The sequence below is a fragment of the Microtus pennsylvanicus genome, chromosome 11 (assembly GCF_037038515.1).
Source record: "Microtus pennsylvanicus isolate mMicPen1 chromosome 11, mMicPen1.hap1, whole genome shotgun sequence".
NCBI lineage: Eukaryota > Metazoa > Chordata > Mammalia > Rodentia > Cricetidae > Microtus > Microtus pennsylvanicus.
The window spans coordinates 38,500,371-38,521,643 of NC_134589.1; the positions used below are offsets into that span (position 1 = coordinate 38,500,371).

The 21,273-nt window shown below is 44.1% G+C and overlaps 1 protein-coding gene across 5 annotated transcripts; it reads right to left on the reverse strand.

Annotated features, from left to right (window-relative positions):
* Positions 1 to 3,070: 3,070 nt before the first annotated feature.
* On the reverse strand, positions 3,071 to 19,618 carry LOC142860295 (schlafen family member 5-like). 5 transcript variants are annotated; one of them, XM_075991371.1, is made up of 7 exons: positions 19,288 to 19,611; positions 19,001 to 19,139; positions 14,640 to 14,705; positions 11,776 to 12,803; positions 10,431 to 10,556; positions 5,680 to 6,388; positions 3,071 to 5,397 (listed from the first exon to the last, which is right to left on the reverse strand). In XM_075991371.1, the coding sequence occupies exons 4-7, from the start codon at positions 12,773 to 12,775 to the stop codon at positions 4,599 to 4,601; spliced, it is 2,634 nt and encodes an 877-aa protein (XP_075847486.1). In that variant the 5' UTR covers positions 12,776 to 12,803; positions 14,640 to 14,705; positions 19,001 to 19,139; positions 19,288 to 19,611; the 3' UTR covers positions 3,071 to 4,598. The 5 variants fall into 5 exon arrangements, with proteins under 5 accessions (XP_075847486.1, XP_075847485.1, XP_075847484.1 ...); XM_075991370.1 differs by lacking the exon at positions 14,640 to 14,705 and adding an exon at positions 18,113 to 18,272; XM_075991369.1 differs by lacking the exon at positions 14,640 to 14,705 and having other exon boundaries at positions 19,001 to 19,116.
* Between the last annotated feature and the right edge of the window lie 1,655 nt (positions 19,619 to 21,273).

Here is a 21,273-nt window from a genome sequence, read left to right on the forward strand (position 1 = left end):
TGGCAACCGCTCTCCAGCCCGGGCACAGACCAATTATTATTATTAGTAACCCTTTGAATAAGCCAATCCTAATAGTTGAAAACAACCCCCGAGTTTCCCCGCCTTGCTTCTATGGCTTTTTGCTTTAAAAATAGCTTGTAACAGTCATCCGGGGTCTTTTGGCTTCTCGAATGCTGAAAAATCCTGTTGCAACAGAATTAAATCCTCTTGCTTTTACATCAACTGCGGTGTGAGAGTGGTCTCTTGGGGCAACTCCTCCTTGGTGATTGGACTTTAGGGTCCAACACCACAATTTTTTGAGCCAAATTTGAAGCAAACTTTATTAAATACCATCCAGGTCCATGGATACTGGCCAGGTCCATTCCTAGGATTCCCAGAGTAGGACCCCAAATTACATTAATCAGGGGCTTATCGAGGCAAAACATACAGGTCTGTGTACTCCACACCTTCATCCAATCAGAGACAAGCATACATCCTGATATATGTCCTGACTGTGTCCCCCCTGCCTACATGTGATCAAGCATACACGTTGTGCAGTTGGTTGGCCCACTCTCATTTACAGAAGTGAAAATACAGTACCTGCTATCCTACATGAACCTCCTGCATCCCATCTGTCCATGGACAGTGGGACTTACAGGCTAGGAGCATTTTTGTCCTATAAATGTCTTAAGAACAGTAATTTAAACTTGAAAGAAAGCTTTAGCAATCACACATGCTCACCTGCCCACTGCCATGTTCTCCACCATGATAGTCTCTGGAACTATAAGCCCCCAAATTAAATGCTTTTGAAAACAGTTTTTCTTGTCATGGTGTTTTGTCACAGCAATAAAAAGTAACTAAGACATCCCCCCTACCCCTGCTCTGTATGAGTGTCTGCAGGACCTCGGTTCCACTTTTGCTTGAGAAGAACCTTGTTTTGGAAATGACCCTCGTATTCTTTGACAGCTGCAGGCAACAAACGCTTCTCGATTGTGCTAATTTTGGCTTTGCGGGTCACCAAGATGTGGACTCCCAGCATTCTCTCAGTTACGGCTTTAGGTTATTTTGCTGAAACGCGAAGAGGAGAAGCAGGGTGGCCCTCCGAACTCTTAACACTTTTTTCTTTTACTAATCTTTGTGCATTTTGCCTTAACTTTAAATTAATTTAATTTAAAAACTACTTTACAAAAGCAGGGGAGTGAGTTGGGGAGTCATCTCTTACATAGCAGGAAATAGCAAAGAGATTGTTGTCTCTGGTCCAGCAAAATTACTCAATTGCCTGGGAACCTTGCCCTGTGTGTCACTGTGGGACAGATTAGGGAAGTTTAACCTTCCCCAAGGGGATATACTATCTCTCTGTAAAGTCAGTTGGCTAGGAGTTAAAAACTGGATAAAATCCACTGGGGGAAAAAGGATTTAATATTTAATAATACTTAGATCCTGAAGGAAAAGGAAGAGAGATATGGCTGCTCCTAGGCTTTGTTAAGGAGAAGGCTTTTATTGTAGATATGAGGGAGAGTACAGCAAGAGGCATCTGGAAGGGTCCAGACTGACCGGGCCATGAGAGAAAAGAGTGGGGTTGAGTGAGAGAGGGAGAGAGGGGGTCACAAGAGAGGATAGGCAGACCAAGAAAGGAGCCTAGGACCAAGAGAGTGGATGACTGAAATGACTGGTTTATAGAGGAATGAGAAGCTGGGCAGAGGCATCTGCTGGACGTGGTGAGAAGTATTGGCAGGAGCCACAGGTATAGTCCAAGCCTTGTCCTGGGTTTCTTAGGGAACTGACAGATCTTTGTGACAAACACGAAGAAGTCTATCTTTTAAACAACTGGAATTGTGAGCGAAGGAAGCTTTGTTGAAATGATTTAAAGTAAGGAAGAAAGAAGCCAGTTCCCAGAGCTGTTACTGTCATCCTCTCAAACCCAGACTGTTAATACTTAGAAATCATACGTATGTATTTACTGTGTCAGGGAGACATGTGTGCCAAAGCACTCATTGGCAGTCAGAGGCAATTGTGGACTCCGTTTTCTCTTTCCACCATGTGGGTTACAGGGCTCAAGTTGTCAGCCATCTGCTGGGCTATCTCCCCGCCCACTGCCATGACTTTTGTGGAAACTGCAGATGCTGTACATCAAGCAACTCCTCCTTTCTGCTGGCTCCGGCTGCCTTAAGTCACAGCTGCTTGAAGGGCTTGGTTTCAACAGCACAAGCTGCAAAGATATTTCCAGAAGGTCACAGAAACCGTAGTAGTCCTTGCATAGCTCCTAGAGAAACCACCTCATCTGTTCCAGAGCAAGGCCACCATGGGGACAGCCTAACGAGACTCTAGGACAGCTACCATTGCTCCAGAGGGTTATCTAAGCTGTCCCCGCTCTCACTGTCAGCATGTCCAAGTCCAGGAGACCTTGTTCCTGAGCACTGTCCCCTGGTGCTACAGCAGAGACCTCAGTAAAGCCCTATCTGGGTTCCTTTTTGTCTATGCCTGTGGCCTTTTATCAAGGAAAGGTAAGCTGAGCTAGTTGCAGGAAGCGCAAACAGCACCAGGTCTGATGGCCAAGCACACTGTTAGGGTTTTTACTGCTATGACAAAACACCATGACAGAAAGCCAGTTGGCGAGGAGAGGGTTTGTTTTGCTTACACTTCCAGGTACCAGCCCATCACTGGGGGAAGTCAGGGCAGAAACTCAAATAGGTCAGAAACCTATATCCACTTCCCCACTGCTGGGATTATGTGTGAATCACCACGCCCCAATTCTTTCTGTGGTTTCTAGCTTCTGAACTCAGCATGGCAAGCAATTCACTAACTGGGCAGTTTCTCCAGACCTCTACTATCTGTACAATTACTATTGTTGCCATAGAAACCAAATGTCAGTCATTTGAATTCCCAGTCTTGCCTTCCACCTTGACTTTATTCTATTGGTTAGTGTGGTCTGATGTCATCACGTGTGTGTGTGTGTGTGTGTGTGTGTGTGTGTGTGTGTGTGTGTGTGAACACTTAACAAATATCCCAAAAACCTGATTGTCATTGTCTTGAAGGGAAGGAAAAAGAGAGCAATAAGATGCAAAAGAAGAAAGAACAATTCCATTATAAGTGCGATAGTTTATGTCTTTTATTTAAAAAAATAAAGCTTAAAACAAATATGACAGTGAGTCAGCACTTCAAAATTCTATGTGGTAAAAATCTATTTTGTGTAGTTTTCAAATCCCCCACTCACTATACATCAACATTCACTCTGACTATGAAATGCTTATCCGGGATACAGGTTGATAAAAACTGAGAAAGTGATTCATAAAGCCATTATATTCATAAGCAAAAACACACCCAAGGCAAGATCCCATCGAGTATTACATGGTACAGAACCTAAAGTCATCAAAAGCAAAAGCTGGGTACTCCCTTTGGCATCGATTTCCCTTCCCCAGAGTCAAATACTGCTACCAATTTTTAAGATACATTTCCAAAAATCCTTTATGCGTCTACAAGCAACGACTCAACTCTGGAAGCATAGGATAGACATGGTTTTGAATGATGCTTTGTTCACAATACAAAACATCTTAGAGATGTGATGAAGATCTCACCTTTTCTGGCTCCATGATGTGATGGATGCTGTGACAGTCTGCAAATTACTCCCTTCCAGCCATCTGAGTCAACATTACTATTGTTCTGCATTCTGCTACTAGAAGCAAAACCCTATCCTTCCACCCAGAAATCTTTGCACATGTGTAAGTTCTCTGTGAGAGTAAGTGCCTTAGAGAGGAATCTCAAGCTAAATTTATAAGCATTCAAGCTTCTCATGGTCATTGCTAGACCCTTCTGGAAGTACAGTACACAGAAGAATTTCCCACTAAATGGCTCGTCATCACTCGGGCTGGTTATGCCACACTGCTGCCCCCATAAGCAATCACTCTATGTGTAGGAACTATTTACACTCCTGTGCCCTTCCACCTATTGCATTCTTTGTCCTACTTTCCTTTGATCTTGAAAATTTTCTGTTATGTATAGAAAAGAAATTTTTGAAGCAAGGTCTCACTAAGCAACCCTGTCTGGCCTGGAACTCGCTATATTAACCAAGCTGGCCTCAAACTCTCAGAGATCCACCTGCCTCTGCCTCCTGAGGGTTGGGATTAAACTACCAGGTATAGGAACTTTAGAGGGGGAAAGAAACTAAATTATGACCTTTGCTGCCAGCATTTCCCCAGCATATTGTTTTTTGACCCTTTTGTCTTTTTGTTGTTGTTATCTGTTTTTTAAGACAGGGTTTCTCTGTGTAGCCCTGGCTGTCCTGGAATTCACTCTGTAGACCAGGCTGGCCTTGAACTCACAGAGATTCACCTGCCTCAGCCTCCCAAGTGCTGGGATTCAAGGTGTGCACCACAATATCTTCCCCCCCCACACACACACACAAACACACACAACTATAAGAGAGAAAAAGACCTCAGTGCCAGCTAATTACCCTGGTCTCTCTTACTACTATCTGAATTCTTCGCACTTGTAATCGAGGAGAGTACATGACTTGGCAGGTGGCTGTACAGGAAATGTTTTGCTGTGTAAATGTTGAGATCAAAGAGTTTCAAAGTCATCCAGAGACCAGCCCTATCTAATTGAAGACTGGTATCTTCTTATCAAAGCAAAACCTTTATAATGTACAGATGGGTTCTTGCCCTGGAAGCCAGGCAGAGCAGAACATTGTAAAAAATGTCTGTCTCCGATCCCACTGGAATGATCCCAAACACTATGCTTCTTTCCATGCCTGAAAATTGGTGAACACCAGTCAACACGATGTGATTCCCCGGATTATCCAACTCCTCCCTGACCTGCACTGCTACACTGATCTGAGACATGGTCCTCTTCCTCAATGCTAGGAGAATCTTTTCTTTAAATTTTACTACATCTTTGGCTGTGCTGCAAAGAACAGCAACATCCCTGGGGTAATAGCCAGACCCCCAGAGACACCAGCACTTCTCTGCTACAAAGATTGCCATCTGCTCCAAATTCAAGCGATTAGTTATCTCTAAACTGCCTGTGACACCTGGAGTCAATTCAAGTTCTTGGCCCATGTTCAGGGCTTCTGGGGGGACATTTGGGGGAGGACTGTCTCTGATTTGCTGCATTATCTCTTGTAGATAATTGACTATCTTGTCTCCATTGCGGAGCATCCTACTGAGCTTCAAAACTGGCTCCTGGTGCTGGAGTTCAGGGAGGCCACTGCAACACAAGTGGTTGGTCTGAAAATAATCCAGAAAAACGTAGAGAACTCCTGGACCATCTCTCCCTCTCTGGATGATGGATTTTGCCTTTGCATACCAGTCCCCATCTTCAGTTCGGAAATGCTGAGCTTCATCCACAACAATGTGTTTAATGTTAGCAAAGGTATCTCTCATGAAGGCTGTCCGTGTCACTGCCTGGCAGATGTTTCTCCGACTGCAAGTGTAAGAAACATAGTCAGTGAGTTCGAGGCAAGCCTGGTCTACAAAGGGAGATCCAGGACAGGCTCCAAAGCTACAGAGAAACCCTGTCTCGAATAACCAAAAAAAAAAAAAGAAAGAAAGAAACACAGTCAGGTTTCTTCAGCCAAGAGAAGTAAGTCAACCTAAACAGTTACAGTTCCTGAACATGGTTACTACAACCCAGAGCTTAGCCTGTGAATGCCACACTCACTAAAATTGCCCAACAGAAAGAAACGAATGGAGTCAGGCTACATACCTCACAAACCTCTTCAAAGACTGGTTCTCACAGATGTAGAGAATGTCGTCAGTTTGACATCTAAACACATTCCTAATCTTCTCCATGATCCTGAGGGCCAGAGTGGTCTTCCCCGATCCAGGTGTGCCGTGAACAAACATCTCTCTGTTCTTGCAAAGATCCTTTAAAAGCAGCTGGTACTGCTGATCTGTGAGTAGCGTCACCACCTCAGAGTGAAACTCTTCGCTTAGGAAGGATCTGAACCCTAACGAGACGATCACAAGGGATTGCAACAGAGCTTCCATCTGCTGCACGCTTGTGAAGTTATAGGATTCAGGGTAAATGGGTGTTTCTACGCTGGCCCTTCGTGTTTGACCCAGCTGCAAGGCCAAGGGAATGATGCCTAGTCTCCCAGTGTATCCGCCCATGTTCACCAGCTTCTGCTTCAGGGTCCGGGAGACTGTCATAGAATAACTCCTGTACCCCAGATCCAACTTGTTGCAAATGGTGTACAGGATTGGGACATTGTTTGGGGAAATCAGAAGAGCATCACAGATGACACCCTGCTTCTTTTGAAGACCCAGGTCCACAGCCCAGCTGTGGGAGAAAATCAGTATCCCTTGAGAGACAGAGCGCATTTCCGTGTTTATTAAGTTTCTGAGTCCTCTGTGCTCTGAGATGAGGTCCTTGTAGAGCCATTCTGGAGTATATGTAATCCTGTTGGGTGACACTAGGCAAGGAAAAAAATCCAAATAAGTTAGAGACTCACAGGACAAGCTCATAATCACAATGACGGTGGGAATCTTTCTGGAATAAGCACTCTGACACCAATGAGCGGGGAAGAGAGGAGATGTCACCAGGATGGCTCCTGAAAGCCTTCAGATCCCAGGTCTAATCCATACGTGCATTTTATACTCTAAATTACAAGGTGGAGTAGGCAAGCATGGAAGATTTTACAGAAGGGTACAGGGCTGTCAACAGAATTTTAAGAACCATGACCTGTGTTTCAGCTATTTCTCCAGATCATTCTGTTTCAGGTAGTAAGCAAAGTCATCCTTGGCAAACAAGCAGTACAAGCAGCGCCTTAAGTAAATAACTAAATAAATTGATAAATCAGTATCTAATCTTTCCACTTTAGTCTACTACATCATTATATGATGTAGATCCTGCCAGCCTTTGGGCCCTACCATGTGTCAAGGATCAGTTTTATGTTAGTAACAAAAAGATAAGCCATCCTGTGTCTGGGGAAGCCCATAACCAGTGGTGATAGACACAAACAACTGAGTACAAAGTAGCAAAGGCAGCAAGAAAGAGCCTCATTAGCACTGTGTGAACATTAGTGAAAAATACAGCTTAGCAAAAAAAAAAGCCAAATGCAAGTCTTTACAAGTCTTTATGGGAAAAAAAAGACACAGCTCAGCTGAGCCTCAGAGGGTGCCATCTAGTTGGCCAGCAAAAGGGTGTGGGACTAGAGAGATAATAAAAAGAGAAACACGAGCTGGGAATTTTGACACAAGGGTTTAATCCCAGGACTCAGGAGACAGAGGTGAGCAGATCTCTGTTGAGTTACAGGCCAACCAGGGCCACATAGTAAGACTGTCTATAAAAAGTAGAAGCATGTATAAATGTGGAGGCAACAAACACCACGGCTCAGTCAGATAACTCCACCCAGTTTGTGTTTCCAGAAGAGAGAGACAAAGAGAGGGGGATGGTGGTACACGGAAAGCATTCAGAAGCCGTCTGGACACTTGGCAGAAGCCACATGCTGACCGGCGTAGGCAGCAGAGCAACACCTGCACGGGTTAGGAGTTAGGGCAGTTTGGTTATGGGAGAGGCAGCATGAAGGAGGTCTCCATTGTGAGTGATGGAACTATTTTGTGTGTTGACTGTGATGGTGGCCACACAAAATGATGGGTGTGCCAACATCCCAAATTGCACCACAAAAATGTCTACCTCAAGAGGTTAATTCTGATTTTTAAAAGTCTTTAAAAAAGATTTTTATATGTTGTATGTATGAGTATATATAAAGATGCAAGACACCTATAAAACTTTTTGGATGTATACTATTAATAAATGATGTATACCTATTGGGTACATATTATATGTATATGAGTCTCTTAGACTCTGGAGTGTTATAAACCCTGACTGGAATCTAACACAAACTATAGATACACTTCAAAAAAATCAAATTCACACTTGGAAGGCAGAGGTAGGTGGATCTTTGTGAGTTCAAGGCCAGTCTGGTCTACATAGTGAGTTCCAGGACAGCCAGGACTACATAGTGAGACCCTGTCTAAAAACAAAGACAGAAACAAAAAAAAATCAAATTCAAAACAAAATTTGTGTTTCAAATTCAAGGTACAAAGTAGAACCAAGGTTATGTTCATGTTTCTGTGTCTAACTGTCTGACTGAATGTACAATGAACACTCCAAAAGATAGAATTTTGAACAATTAATTTTTCCTTTTAAAAAAAAAGGATGTATTTTTTATGTACATGGGTATTTTGTCTGCATGAATGTCTGTGTATTGTGTGTGTACAGTGCCTGCAGAGGCCAGAAGGTGGCGTCTGATCTCTCGGCGCTGGAGTTTCAAATGTTTGTTAGCCTTTCTGTGGATGCTGGGAATCAAATCAGGGTCCCTGTAGGAGCAGCAAGTGCTCTTAACTGCTAAGCTGTCTTTCCAGTCTCTGAACAATTAGTTTTTAAAGTGCTTACACAGAGCAATATGCAGATTCTAAAGAAAAATGGGAGGTTGTCATAACAGAAGATACATCTTGGTGATACTTAGTTAACTGGATACACAGACAGCTTGGACGCACCAATAAAGTACGTCTGGGCTGAGAGAAATACTAAACTGGACCCAGTAGTATCCTGCTACATTTTTTCTACTGTTATTTTAATTTGACATTGTGTTTGAAATAATTAACCAATGAACTAAAGAAATAAAAGATCATGAATACAGGAAAAGTTACTTAAAATTATCTTTTCTCTTTGCATTAATATGTTTATTAAGTAAGAATTTAATAAAACCATAAGCTTTTCCTACATATGGGCAGATCACCATAAGAAATTATAATCATAAAAGAACACACTCTAAAAATGGCATTAACATATAAAATAACAATGTTATAAAGCTTTGAAATGATTGGGACATATGCCATATTTCATTGATTGTAAATGTACTTCAATGTTTCACTAGTCGCATATCTAATAGTTTAATTAGCAATATTATCTTTCAGGGCTAATAAAATGATAATAGGTTGTTAAGCAAAAGTAAGAGAGAAGTTGTGTATAATCAACCAGGCAATCCATGTTGAACTATGAAAAAAATTACTATTGTAAAACTGACAATTATTTCCAAATCAGCTCACTGATTATATATATTGGCCATTAAAAGAATATAGGATTCTTCTCTTTTCTTTTTGATATAACAAAATGCTTCTAAGATTCTTCTAGAAGAAAATCACCATGGTAAGACCACATTGATGAACATGGGTCTGGGCACATATTTTGGATTGCACTTTGGCAATGTTCATCTAAATGAATAAACAATCATTACTGCTCAGAATTTATCCTTAGAACACATTAATTATTTATAGAAAATGTGTATCATACTGCTTAAAATAGAAAAGGTGCCAGGCTTGTGGCACGTGCCTTTAATTGTGAGTTCCACACCAGCCTGGTCTACAAAGTGAGTTGCAGGTCAGCCAGGGCTATACAGAAAAATCCTGTCTTGAAAAACAAAAGAGAGAGAGAGAGGGAGAAAGGAAGGGAGGGAGGGATGGAGGGAAAGAGAGAGGGAGGAAGAGAGGAGGGAAGGAGAGAAGAAAGATGAGAAAAAAGAAATGAGAAAAAAGTTTTTTCAAAATAAGGGAATCTGAAAAAGAAATGATGGCAGAGCATTTGTGGAGTTTAGTTACCTATTTTATCTGTGTGGTAGTTATACAAGTTTCATGGTACAATACTTATTAAATTGTATCGTTGTTCTATGTCCTGTCTGTATGCAAAAGTTTCATAGTGAAATAACTAAAACAAAGAAAAAAATCCATGTTTAGAAACACTAGAATGTTTAGAAACATTTTCAATGAAAAAAATCAAGACTATCCACGAACAGGGTCATGACGAGATGTGCCTGAACATGGTTTACACTCAGCCCTGTGCTTGCACATAGCAATTAATGAACACATTTGTAGCGGCCTCCATGATGGCACCACACACCTTTAATCCCAGTAGCCACAATGACACACACCTTTAATCCCAGTAGCCATACTAGCTTGCCATAGAAACCAGGCGGTAGTTTTGCACCCCCTTAATCCCAGAACTAGAGAGGATTATAAAATGGGAGGAGACAGCTCTCAGTCTCATTCTGAGGTTACCTGGAGGCAGGATCACCTTTTTTCAGACTGAGGTCGAGGTAAGAGCCAATAGCTGGCTGCTTTGCTTTTCTGGCCTTCAGGTTGAACCCCAGTATCTGTCTCTGAGATTTTATTAATCACGCTTCACCCATTTTCCCTGCTATGTTCCATTCTGTAACTATATTGCAATGTACTTACCCATTGTGGTAGCAGTTGTAAGCCATCATGTGGGTGCTGGGAATCAAACCAGGGTCCTCTGAAAGAGCAGCCAGTGCTTTTCCCTGCTAAGTCATAGCTCCAACCCCTCTCTAAACTTCCCCATGAATAGTTTTACATGGACATAAAAATCAAGGGTTTTTTTTTCTCTAAATATAAGAACAGTCAACATGTCTTTTGGTGGCCAGAGATGACCATTACCTGGAAAGTAATCCTTCTGCAATTCTTCCACACTCTTCAAGTTCTTATGTATGTACACAGTCTTGCTGCGGGGTGTGGTGTGTACAGTCCTCCTCGAGACGACCATCTGAGGAAAACTGGAGAGATCTGAGGAAACAAGAAACAAGAGTGGAGTATACAGAGGGCAGATCCTGCTTCTTAGCTGAGCCACGTTGACTCGAAGCTGGGATCTGGGGATATTTGCATCTCCAGCACAAATGGAATGGAAGCCAAGCCCAGGTCCTCTGCAAGAGCCACCCGTGCTCGTAACCTCTGAGCCGCCTCTCCAAATCCTTAATATTTACTCGTATTCAAATAAAATCTTTTCTATTTTGAGAATGCTCTTTTAAGTATATGTGAGTAGAAGATGAGAAGGTCGGTGGGGGTAGAGTGCTATGCAGTTCTAAAATGGACCCTTTTGTTTGTTTGTTTTGTTACTTTTGAAGTTACCATTGGCTTTCTCTCGTCTAATTTTGTTTTCTCTTTCCTTGTCCAAAGCTTATGCCTATCACATCCCTGTTCTCTAGCCTACCATTTATGATCCTGAAATGGGAAAATGGGGAAATTGTGGTTTGTTCATGAAAAACTCAAAGAAAGCATTAAGAATAATTTTTGTGGGTTGGGAGATGGCCCAGCAGTTAAGAGAACTGACTATTCTTCCAGAGGACCTAGGTTCTGTTCCCAGCACCCACATGGCAGCTCACAACTATCAGTAACTCCAGGTTCAGTGGATCCAATGCCCTCTTCTGGCTTCCACAGGCACTGCACATACATGTTACACAGCTATCATGCAGGTAAAGTATCTATATATGTAAAATAAAATTATTTTTTTTCTAAGACTGCTTTAAACATGAGAAGAGGAAACTGTCAGGAAGTTAGAAAAGACACAGCTATTGGTGTGGGAAAGGGGTTTGCTGAATAATTAAATACAAGCTGGTCATCAGAAAGGAAGAGGTTTCACCACACATGTGAAGCAAGCAGTGCCAAGCATGGTGTTTCATATCTGTTGCCAACACACTTGAAGGCTTCAGCAGGAGGGTGTTGAATCTGAGGCCAGCCTAGGCTACCCTGCCTCAATTAAACAAGAAAAGAAAGAATGTCGAATAGAAGTAACTAGTTCAGATTGCCCCTGCACCAGCCTCTAGTGGGACTGCCATTGTGGTGAACACACAATATTCAAGATGAGCAGTCACGGGGAAGGACAGTGGCCCAACATCTATAGGAATCAATCTCCTTCCCCAAATACCACAGAATTACACATCTCCTTTTTCTTTCTGCCCTCCCACCCCCCGGCAAACATTCTAATATTTCAGTCTTGTTCCCTCACCTGAGTCAGTTTCTATCATCCAAGCTGCCCAGTCCTTTGTGGCTAGCTGCTTCTTCTGATTGTCCTTCATCTCCCAGGAGTCAGGCACTTTGGCAAACGCTGCACAGCAGAACCGTCCCACCTTGATTGCACAGACGTACCCACGGAGAGCCCCCTTATCATACACTTCAAGGACGTTGACGTCATATTGCACTTTGTGGACTTGTGGGCAGAAGTGGTGGACAGGCATCTTCCTGATGCAGCCATCAATAGTGGCCCGCAAGGTGAAAGGATTTACCTTTTCCTTTTCACATCCAATGACTTGATGGGTCTCATCATGCACACCGAAAAACACATATCCTCCTTCAGAATTGGCAAGCGCAGAAACACACTTGGGGAGTTTCTCTTTAATGCCCTGGGAAAGGTCTGCCGAGAACATTTGAAATACAACATGTGGGGACTCTGTAAAGCTGAGTGTTTCCAGGTACTGAAGCTGCTGTTTACCAAATAAATCAGAAGCTAAGATCATCTGATCATCAACCGCAAGTTCCTGTGGATTTAATAAGTTGGGATCATCAACATTCCCACAAGCCTGAACCTTTCTTCGGAGGAATAGTAGGGCTTCTAGAGAATCCATGACCTCAGTAGATGTTCCACGTCTATGGTACAGATTGGAACACAAGGTGGCGAGCCGCACACCTGAGGCTGCTACGTTCCATGAGTTCACAAATAGTAAAAGGAGTTTTCCCTGCAGCATCTGATCTACATGATTTCTGAACAATGGCGGCAGATCCAGGCCCACTCCATCACTCTCATAATGGTAGTCTTCATTCTCGATCTCAACCTTGACCACTCCCCCGCCAGAATTCAGCAGAGCACACACTGCTTGCGAGATGGCCTCATTCTGTCTCATCTGCTGCGCAGGATCCATTCCCGCCCTTTGCCTAACCCCAAGGGTGGCTTTTCCTCCGTCTGTGATACATTCAGCAAAGCTCGATTCTGGACCTTCCAAGAAATCCATCTTCTCAACTGTTAGTTGAAATGTTTTCCTGAAAGGGGGAAAGATAGAACCATTAGGACAGGACAAGAATGAGGAAGCGGGAAAGCAGATGTAAGGACACCTTTCTGAAATTGGCCCTTTATCCCTACACAGCCTGAGGCCAGCTTCATGAAAGAAGCTAAGTCTGTGGGATACCCATTTTCACCGCAGAACTGATCACAAGTTCATCCTGATTTTGCTTTCTTTTTAAACTTTAGTGTGTGTGTGTGTGTGTGTGTGTGTGTGTGTGTGTGTGTGTACATGCACACATGTCACAACGCATGCATGTGGAGGTCAGAGGACAGCTCTCAGGAGTCAGTTCTCTCCTACCTTGTGGGATCTGGGGGTAGAACTCAGGTTGCCAGGCCTATGGGCAAACACCTCTACTCATTGAGCCATCTGTGAGGCTCACTGTGATTTGGGGAACTATTTTGGTCAAGTTCTCTGAGTGGCAGCCTCTTGGGTCATTTGCAAAACCCAGGAAATTTTCTGGTAGTACTTGTGGGCTTCAGGTAGGAAGCTTGCTTAGCCAAATGCAATCTCTGCTGTACGCTGATTTTTGACATTTTTCTTGGTCCTTTGCCTCTCTCCACTGATTGAGAATGGGGGATTTTTAAGTATATTTTCTTAACCCAATCAATTTTGTTAGGAATTTGTCATCATTGCTATTGAACAGATCATTTTGAATCCTCTGACCCAGCTGTTTTCCCCTGGATCATAAAGTTACACACACACACATATTCACACACAGAGATAAACACTGCATGCCCACATACAGAGTATCCATGCAATGCAAATTTGATCAGGGAGATTGAAACAGAATCCTTACAGCTATACCTGTAAGAATTTGGAGTTCTCTAACTCATAAAGAAAATCAGTTACTATTTGGAACAATAAGGACATCTGTTTAATGTATACTCTAAACATTTAAGAAGCAGGTTTTTCTAGCCGGGAAGTGGTGGCGCACACCTTTAATCCCAGCACCCGAGAGGCAGAAGCAGGCGGATCTCTGTGAGTTCGAGGCTAGCCTGGTCTACAAGAGCTAGTTCCAGGACAAACACCAAAGCTATACAGAGAAACCCTGTTTCGAAAAAACAAAACAAAAATAAATAAATGAAGGAGGAAGAAGAAGAAGAAGAGGAAGAGGAAGAGGAAGAAGAAGAAGAAGAAGAAGAAGAAGAAGAAGAAGAAGAAGAAGAAGAAGAAGAAGAAGAAGAAGAAGAAGAAAGTTTTTCTAGATGTGCAGGGTATTTAGACTTACAACACCCTGAAGAGCTGTCTATCATTGGGAAGAATAAGAAAAGAAGTATCTCTCCACCCGCATCTCATGTCTCCAACCTTTCACCCCAGACTCTACAATCTGCATACCCTCAAGAGGCTGTAAACCAGATAGATGACTTTTTGGATCAAGATAGATAAATAACCATACCTGGTTTTATTAGTGACCTATGATTATTTGTCTAAATGGACACCAGTTTAGAGAGAACTGCAAATTCATTGATCTGTAAGGCCAGTTCTGCCCTTCAAATCTCATTGTTATGAGCAACACAAAAAAAGAGATGGGGATAAAAAGGAATAAGCTGGTCCTAGCAAGGACTCCACAATATGAGAACCACTAACAAAACTCAAGTACCAAACTGAAAGTAGATAGCTACAAACTCAACACAAAGAAAAAGAATTCAGAGTCAGTGCCTGCTCACTACATCAATGCAGAACCAACAGTTTCTAGCAAACGTGCAAGATGATCTATGGGTCCTCACTGATCAAAGAGGCGCTGTGGGCACTCACCTGGCCAAAGAGGCTCTGTGGAAACTCACCTAGCCAAAGAGGCTCTGTGGGCACTCACCTAGCCAAAGGCTGGGATCTCGAGCTACAAGTGGTGGCACAGTGCCTTGTTGGGACCTCTCAGGAACTGTGGATATAAGTTAATAAGAGCACTCACTTGAGAACGTAGTATTGGTTCTGCACTCACTATAAGGGATTCGGCCATCACTTGCTTTGGCTAGAACCCAAAGACAGGCAGGGGAGTGGGAAAGCCTGCTAAAGAACCACAAAGGAAGGCTTGGGTGTGGTCTGACTGAGATTGCTGTCGGTGGGGAAAGAGGCAAGCTGCTAGAAATGGATCGTCCTTCATGATTAGTTTGGGGAACACGACTGGTTTTCTGAGTTGGAAGTGGAGGCAAAATTAGGGAAGTTGTTAGTTATTACCCAACCAGCTTTTGAACAATCGGGGATTGTGGTCTAGTTGCTACAGAGTGTAGTCAAAATCGTATTCTCTCTCCCTCTCTTTCTTCCCCCTCCCCGTGTGTGTGTGTGTGTGTGTGTGTGTGTGTGTGTGTGTGTGTGAATATTCTTCTCATAGTTTGGGCAGACATTTCATATAAATGACATTAAATGCATAATATAGAAAGAAAGGGATGGAGAGACGACTCAGTGAAAGAGTACTGACTACTCTTCCAGAGGACCTAGTTCAAATCCCAGCCCCACACGGTGTCTAACAACTGTCTGTAACTCCAGTTCCAGTGGATCTTGTACCCTCTTCTGACTTCCAAGGGCACTAATACACATGGTGAAATGGCATGCAGGCAAGTCAAACTTCCAGACATATAAAATAAGTCTTTTTAAAAGTTATTTATTCATTTGGTTGGTTGGGTTTTGTTGTTGTTGTCGTCGTCGTTGTTTTCAGACAGAATTTCTCTGTGTAACAGCTCTGGCTGTTCTGGAACTTGCTTTGTAGACCAGGCTGGTCTCAAACTCATAAGAATCTGCTGGGACTAAAGGTGTGTGTCACCATAACCCGGCTTATTTTTACTTTATGTAGCTGGGTGTTTGGTCCACATGTATAGATGTTTGTGCCTAGTACCTGTGGAGGCCAGAAGAGGGAGTAGATTCCTTGAAACTGGAGTTACTGATGGTTATGAACCACCATGTGGGAGCTAGAAATCAATCAAAGTCCTCTGGAAGAGTAGTCAGTGCTCTTAATTGCTGAGCCACCTCCCTAGCCCCAAACAAATAAATCTTTTTTTAAAAAATAGAAAAGAAGGCTAGGATCCCTCCAAACCCAAACCCACCCAGCCGCTATCCAAACTACAAGCCACACTTCACACCCAAACCTGCCTATCCTCCTGCAACCTTGGTGGAACTCTGAAACACAGCTTGCTCCAATACTGAGGGGACTTAAGAGGGACCAAGAGCTTGCTACAACACTGGGGGGGAGGGGGGCAATCTTGACTTGCCCTGTAGTCAGACTGATGATTATCTTAAATATCACCATAGAACCTACATCCAGCAACTGATGGAGACAGAGGCAGAGACCCACATCAGAGCACTGGACTGAGCTCCCAAAGTCCAGTTGCAGAGTGGAAGGAATGAGAATATGAGCAAGGAGGTCAAGACCATGATGGGTTCACCCGCTAAAACAGTTTGCCTGCGCTAATGGGAGCTCACCAACTCCAGCCAGACTGGAAAGGAACAGGCATAGGACCAAACTAGTGCCTCTGAATGTAGTTGACAGTTGCATGGCTGGAACAGACTGAGGGGCCACTGACAGTGGCACCAGGATTTATCCCTACTGCATGTATTGGCTTTTTGGGATCCAATTCTCTTTGGATGTATACCTTGCTCAGCCTAGATATAGTAGGGAGGGCCTTGGACCTTTCCACAAGACAATGTGCCTTATCCTCTCTGAGTATTAGATGGGGGTAGGGTGGGAAGATATGTGGAGGGAATGGGAGGAGGGAAGGGAGTGGGAACTTGAATTGGTATTTTTTAAATCTAATAAATAAAATTTAAAAAGTTTAAAAGTCGAATTGAATTAAAGGACTAAAATATGTCATATAACAAAAAAAAATAGAAAAGATAGCCAGGCAGTAGTAGTGCATACCTTTAATCCCAGAACTCAGGGAGGCAGAGGAAGGCAGATCTCTGAGTTCAAGGTCAGCCTGATCTACAAAGTCAGTTCCAGGACAGCCAAGGTTACACAGAAAAACCTTGTCTCAACAAAAAAAAGAATGAATGAATGAATGAACGAAAGAAAGAATGAAAAAAGAAAACCAACATACTAAACTATAAGAATTTCCCTTCTTGAAAGATATTGTTGAGAATGAAAATATAAGTACTTGGATGAAAGAAGATGTTTGCAAATTATTTTTTCTGATGAAGAATTTGTATCTAAATTACATTCAAAAGATGCAAAAGACAATAAGAAAACAGGAGCTAGCCAGGGTGTGGCACAGCACTTACCTTGCTTATGAGAGACCCCTGAGATTGTTCTTAGAAACCACCAGAAATCAAAACAAAGCCAGAAAACAGGAAGGTGGGCTTGGTGACCTGAAACCCCATGCTTAGTGGAGGTAGGATTTCTAGGCTGGGCTGGGACATATAGCTAGACCTTGTCTAAAGAAAGAATGGGGTGGGGAGAAAAATGGATGGGAAAAGGGAAGGAAGAGTGGAATGGAGGGAGGGAGGGGAGAAAAGAAGCAAGAAACCCGGTTTTACAATGGATAAAGGAGATGCTAGAGAGACGACTCGGTGGCTGGTTTCCAGCCTACCTGGGTTGGATTCAGTAATGCCTCAATAAATCTATTTAAGACTACATGCATAAATTATCTTGAAGACACAAATTTAAAATATTTCTTTGGATAATACGAGTTCAAAATCCACCAGGAAATTCATGAGTCTACTGATTTTTTTCTATAGAAACTAAATCTATGATTTAAAAAAAAAATCAATGGCTCTAATTCTGCATACTGCACTTTGAGACTTTTTTTTAAAGACGGGGTCTTGCTATCAGCCCTGGCTGACCTAGAACTTACCACACAGACCAGGCATCTCTTGAACTCACAGAGATCCACCTGCATCTGTCTCTCCAGTGCTGGGATTAAGGGAGTGGGACTCATCACTTTAAGACTTTGAAACTTTTAGATGCCTCCAATTTTTGTTTTCCTGTTCCCTTGTTTGTTGTGAGTTTAGACTTCTCAGACCCACCAAGTCCCTTCTCAGCGATAACCTATTGTGGAGAAAGAGCCTATTCTCCCTTACAGCTACTTAAGAGCAGGATGGAATCGCCTCAAGGAATTTGAGAGTAGTTTTTTTTTTCTGTTGTGTTTTGTTTTACATTGTTACTAACAAAGTAATCCTCCAAGATACCAGGGCTTCCGAGACAGTTGTTTGGACCCAACAGTGACTACTGAAAGTCCTCCCACCAAGATAATTCTGAAATGGATTTCCGCTTTCTAATGAGCACAATTCCCATCAGCCAGGAAAGCACGTGGTCACGTCACCCTCTTCTTTTGTTTGCACAAAGATAGTGAAACTCACCACAAGTTTTTAAATGCCGGCTGGCATTTAAACCCTTCCTTCTGGCTCAGGATGCTGTCACACTAAGCATTTAAACCCTTCCTTCTGGCGCAGGATGCTGTGGCACCAAGCGGCTGCTCTGGTACTTATGGAGCCACAGGTACCCTTAGTTCCCCTCTGCCTGCCCCGCATACACACACACAGGGAGAGGAAGAGAAAGAGAGAGATCGGATCAGTTTCTATTTCCCCGTAAGGACAAACCCAGTTTTGATCTTTTGGGTAGGGAGGGCCAGGCGACTTTTCAAAGACTGCACCCACTTCCTCTTAAGAGCTTGCCTCTGAACCAACCAGCCACCACCTCACCCAACCCTTCAGAAAAAGAACCTGAGAAACTACTACAAATCCCTCCATCTCTCCCCTCCCTTCCTCTCTCACTTCTGCTTTCAGAACTACCCCGTGTTAAAGGGATTCAGAGTTACACTCCGCAGACCTGCTTATTGAAACTGCCTACTGAATTCTACTTAACCCATTGTCATCAGTACTGGGCTCCCCTGGAGGACAGTCGAACCCTAAGGCGGGGAGCTTAGAGGCTGCTCTGGTGGCACACCCGACACTATCTCTCCCCTCCCCGGGACAGGACCTCACTTGGCCTTCTTCCTCAGGACTCCCGGGTAGCAGATTCAGATGTTTGCCCTCAGTGCAGCAAGACAGGTCTTACAAAACTGGATTTGGGACGGTTTGGGCTCCCCTTCCCAAGCCTCCCAGATCCGGGCTCCCAGTGGGAAGAAAACTCTGAAATTCCAGGCACCGTCCACTGACTTCCCACAACCTCCGGGGGACTGGGGGAGCGACCCCGATGACCCTGGGTTTTAGGAAAACTTGTGCAACGGACCGCGGGGGACCCATTACCGGCCGAGTCTGTCCTCCGCAGCGCGTCTGCCTCCTGGCGTCAGAGCTGAAGTCTCCGCGTTCCAGAGTGGAGACCTCTACCCTTCAGGCTCTCGTCCTTATATCAGCTGAGCGTGCTGACATCGCACGGGGTGGGGCACTGTGTAAAAAATAGCCCTGTTCGATTGGACCAGGAACCCCCCCGCCCCCACCCCCAAGCAGCCAACAACCTTGGTTAACTTTAAGGGAAAGGAAAGGACTATTTTTTTTTTTATTTTTCACTTCGAAGGGGCGTTTATAGTTCTTACCGGCACTCAGGGAAGGAAATCTGATGTAGTTCCATGTCCCCCTAGACCTCCCCGACCCCATCTGGGCCTTCTCGGGACACTCCAGACTCCACTGTTCCAGGTTCCCTCTCCTCTTGGAAGTCCCTCGGTTTTTGCTGGAATCGCCACCTCAGGGGCTTCACCTCGCCAAGCGACTGCGATCCTCAGGACGGAGGGAGGGGGTGATAAAGGCATCGGGAAGAAGTCAAGGCAAAAAATTAAAGATCTCCTTTGTCTCTACTTCCCCAAACATTCGAGGCTGTTGATTCCTCTACTTTTTTCTGCAGGTGCTCTACCCTCCAGTCGCTGGTTCCTGCCGGACACGTTGGCTCGTGGGCCGGGAGCGGGACTTGCTAGTTCGCAAGGATCCAGAGCGGAATATGCTGCAACTTGGGAGGCTGGACGACGACGACGACACCTGGTGCAGCCAAGATCTCCTGATCTTGTGACACTTGGAACTCCTAAAGCGTTGGCCCTGGTCCTGACTCCAACTGTCGCCTCTTCTGCTCTGCTCTTCCTTGCACTTCTTAATATTCTGACTAGCATGTATTTCTCTTCTTACAAGTCTGGCACGCAGGACCGGTCAGCCCTAGAACCGCTGTAGCCCAGGGAAGTCTCTCCTCCCTCCTCCCCTTGTCTCCCCTACAGACTAAAGAGGCGGGGCGACGGGGTTGGGGTGGGGTGGGGGGTGTAGGTGGGGGATTGTAAGAGACTTAAAGCTACTGATAATCCCTCTATTAATTAGGGCTTCTGCTGCCAGCACTTTCCCTCCTTCCCCAGTCTGGAGGCTGCAGTCAGTCAGACCTGGTCCATGAAAAAAACTCAAGGGTGTCTCAGAGAGACTGATGTTGGGATTCTGTGGCGTCATGACTGACAAGGCCTTTGGGGGGGATGGGGGCACTTCGGTGAAAACACCCTGAGCCTGATCAGCCCTTTCACGTTTTTCTTTTGGAAATACAAATATCCAGCTTATTATATTCCCTTTAAAGCAAAAATGCATCTCCTACTTTCCCTATGTGTGGGTGTTCATGTGTGTGCAAGTGTACATGTGTGTACAGATATGCATGTACATGTATGTGTTTATACATGTAGGCCAGAGGGTTTTTGTCATTTGTCATTCTGTAAGCATCATCTACCTTGTGTTCTGAGGCAGACCCTTTCATTGGCCTGGAACTCACCAAGTAGGCTAAGATGGCTAGCCAGCAAGCCCCTGGGATCTGAGTGATGGCGTCTAGGGTTGGAACTCAGATCTGAGCCAGACCTCTTTACCTCTCCTGACAACAAGTTAAAAGTAAATTTTTCAGAAACATGGTTATGATGCTCCTTACAAGGCTTGCCAAAGTAGAATAAAACCTTATTCAGACAAGTTCAAGCAGGAGGATTTTGACATCCTTGCAACATTCGTTTAAATGAACAGTACGTAGCATAGTTAGTGGAAGGGGGAATTAGCTCTGCTTTCTGACCCTCAGGGCACCAAGATTAGGGTCCAAGAGTGTCCTGACATTTCTTCTGTCCCAGTGGGTAGATGTCTTCCTGAGGGAGCTTAGTCCCGCCCAATACTTGATCTGCTCCTGACGGTACAAGAAAACGAAAGTGACTCGGAGTTTTCTTTCTGCTCTTCCCCCTCAGAATCATCTGGGCAGAAGCAAAAATATTCTAGAGAGTGCCTGCCAGAGTGCCTCTGGGTTGTCAGACCGCTAAGGCAGTGGACACCGAGGACTCCGAAATTGCCTGGAGAATCTCACACTAGAAAAGCGGAAAGGCTGGCAGTAACCAGAGGAGGAATTTGACACGCATGGAGAGATTTCACACAGTTCTGACTTGTCAGACTTCTTCCAGACAATGACTGATCAATTTACTAGCGAGACCACACCCTGACCAGAACTACTTAACTATGCACACCCTTAGTCCCTGTTTAAGCCTAAGCCGCCTATCAGTCAGTTTCTAGAAGAAGGACTTGTGGTCACT